At 25.2% G+C, this 2,640-nt stretch overlaps 1 protein-coding gene across 1 annotated transcript in view; it reads right to left on the bottom strand.

Annotated features, from left to right (window-relative positions):
* Positions 1-445: 445 nt before the first annotated feature.
* Positions 446-2,640, bottom strand: part of LOC100166028 (protein zyg-11 homolog B) — a 6,331-nt gene continuing 4,136 nt past the window's right edge. Inside the window, exons 8-13 of the mRNA XM_001947621.5 lie at positions 1,963-2,071; positions 1,727-1,876; positions 1,331-1,517; positions 966-1,243; positions 733-865; positions 446-629 (exon numbers count right to left, since the gene is read on the bottom strand). Coding sequence (XP_001947656.2) covers positions 590-629; positions 733-865; positions 966-1,243; positions 1,331-1,517; positions 1,727-1,876; positions 1,963-2,071 — 897 coding nt within the window. The 3' untranslated portion in view covers positions 446-589. The remainder of the gene's footprint in view (positions 630-732; positions 866-965; positions 1,244-1,330; positions 1,518-1,726; positions 1,877-1,962; positions 2,072-2,640) is intronic.

Here is a 2,640-nt window from a genome sequence, read left to right as displayed (position 1 = left end):
AGAATTCTAATTTTTATTATTCAGATTATATTATAGATTATAATCAATAGTTTAATATTGAAACTAATTGATAATGGAATTATAATTATCATATTTAATAGGTAAATTAAAACAAAAAATGCTTAGTGTAACTAAACACTGACACGTGTTTTTTTAAGCTCAAGGCTTAAATATGTTAGATATAAGATACCTACTTGATAAAAGGAAAAAATATTTCAAAGTGAACATTTAAATTTTGATAAATATTATACATTTATTACATTACTGAAATATTGGAAGTATATTTCTTCATATATATCATTTTAGATAGAAATTTAGTTGATCTGAAGTCCCCAATAACCAAATTCATTCTGGATACTAATTTTAGTAATTTTTTTATTAAAAACTAAGTATAATTAGTAAAATATATTAAATAATATTGATTCAATGTTTTTTTTTTTTTTAATATAAATTTTAATAGTAAATTTTACAATATTTAAAGCACAAAAATCAAGAAATAATTAAAATCACAATAATAGTTTAAAATATAACAATAAAAATAATAAATGTTTTTGTTAATTTAAAGGAATATAGCAAGTAAGATGAATAACTAAAATGTATCAGTTGGTTGTACTGGGTTAGAAACTTTCCTATAAACATAATAAATAATAATCATGGTACCACAACGCATAATATACAGTTTAATATATTTTATCATTGTTTGAAAGCTTGATTTTGATTTATTAAGCTTACCTAAATTTATTCATCAAGTCTAATATACTATAGCATAGTTCACACACTTCACGATCGACTGACTTATCCGAAGCAATTGTTTGAAGAATGTCAACACCATTTTCTTCATTGAGCATTGCACAGTATTTTTTAGCTAAAAATGTTTTAATTATTATACATATAAAAAAATCAAACATTTACGTTTACATTTTGGTGCAAGTTTAGTACAAATATAATATACAAAATACACTAACCATTTTTAGTACAAACATGAAGTATGGCCCATGCAGCCCAAAGCTGAACCTGTGGTGTATTGATTGATTTCAGTAGCCCAATAAAAGGTTGGAAAGATCTGTATGCAACCATTTCTCCCTCCGGTGGCACCCAGTGCTTTACAGTATATCGTAGTTCTTCTAACACTTCAGCTTTATTATTCACGGTGTACGTTTCCCAACTAGGTTCACATGCTAAATGGGCAATTATTCCAGCGGCAAAATAGCTTACATCAATTTGTACAGACCGCAACAAACGTCTGCAATAAATAATTTATATTATATAAATAGTAATGACATCAATACATATAACAATTGTACAAAATAAATTAAATCTACTACGGTACCTTAGAGTGGGAATAATATCATTGCTAAATAGCATATTTCTCAAATGTGGTACTTCAGCGATATTATTTACTAAACCGAGTACTTTAGTTTCTACAGTACTATCACCAATAAACGTATTTAATATATTCATATATAATGCTAACCCTCCTTCATCAATGAAAACTTTACATGTCGTAGGGGATTCATCTTAAAAATAAAAGTAATGTTAATCAATTAAGCATTTACTTTGATTTTTATTTTTAAATTAAATTATTATGTAAGACATATTAGACTTTTTTTTTACTTTCTTACTCCTGTTACCAATGTAAATAATATATTAACACATCTTTCATAACATGTATACATAAATTGTATGTATTCAAAAACATCAGGTCATATTTTTAAATTATTATTACCAGTCAGGTTCCAAAGTGCGCTTAGTGTGAACTTCATAGTCACATCAACAATTCGAGTAGACAGTTTTTCAAATACTATTGATAACAATTTAGCCATATACCTTGGGTTAGATCCTAATTGAGATGTTTCAGATGTAGAAATTTTTGCAGCTACAAAATATTAAAAATTAAATAAAAAATTTAAATCAAAAATAATTACTCTACTAATCCATAAATAAAAATAGTAAAAGCTTTACCTAATATACTGCATATTGCAACACTCATGCGGTTCATGACGTTATCATTAAAAAAATGTAAGGAATCCAAGACTAATTTTGCACATCTGAACTTATCCATTTTTACATCCTAATATTCACCAAAATTTAATATTATTACAGGAAAATTTGATTAAATTTTACAAATTATACAATATATGCATTGTATACAGTCACAAAAGAGGAGGGACCTATAATTTATGATTTTTTTTTAACTATTGTGGAATATTAGAAATATCTTTCAACAATGAGAGGGAGGGGAAGTCAAATAAAAATGTGCAGGAACATTTTCGCATTACAAAATCAACTGATGCATTTAATTACATTACCATTCCATTTAAAATATAATATCTATGATTCAATATTTTTCATTAGAACAGACAAAATAGTTTTCTACTAGTCGTTTCATATTATTATACCTCGGCTGCTCAAACAAATTACAAAAATATAATGCACTCAAATGATAATAATAATACCTACCTAATATATTATGTACAGATGATTTAATATTACTGAATAAATGGAAATCGTTAAGCTGTAATATTATTTCAAATATATAAGTAAAAACTGAAAAAAAGTTTATATAGATGAAGTCATGTAACTCTCCCTGGTTAAAATAATTAAATAAATTTATTCATTTAAAAATTATCAAATATAAAC

Source organism: Acyrthosiphon pisum, chromosome A1, assembly GCF_005508785.2.
Source record: "Acyrthosiphon pisum isolate AL4f chromosome A1, pea_aphid_22Mar2018_4r6ur, whole genome shotgun sequence".
NCBI classification, from domain to species: Eukaryota; Metazoa; Arthropoda; class Insecta; order Hemiptera; family Aphididae; genus Acyrthosiphon; species Acyrthosiphon pisum.
The sequence above is the reverse complement of the archived record's forward strand: the minus strand, read 5'-3'. Positions and strand labels throughout refer to the sequence as shown.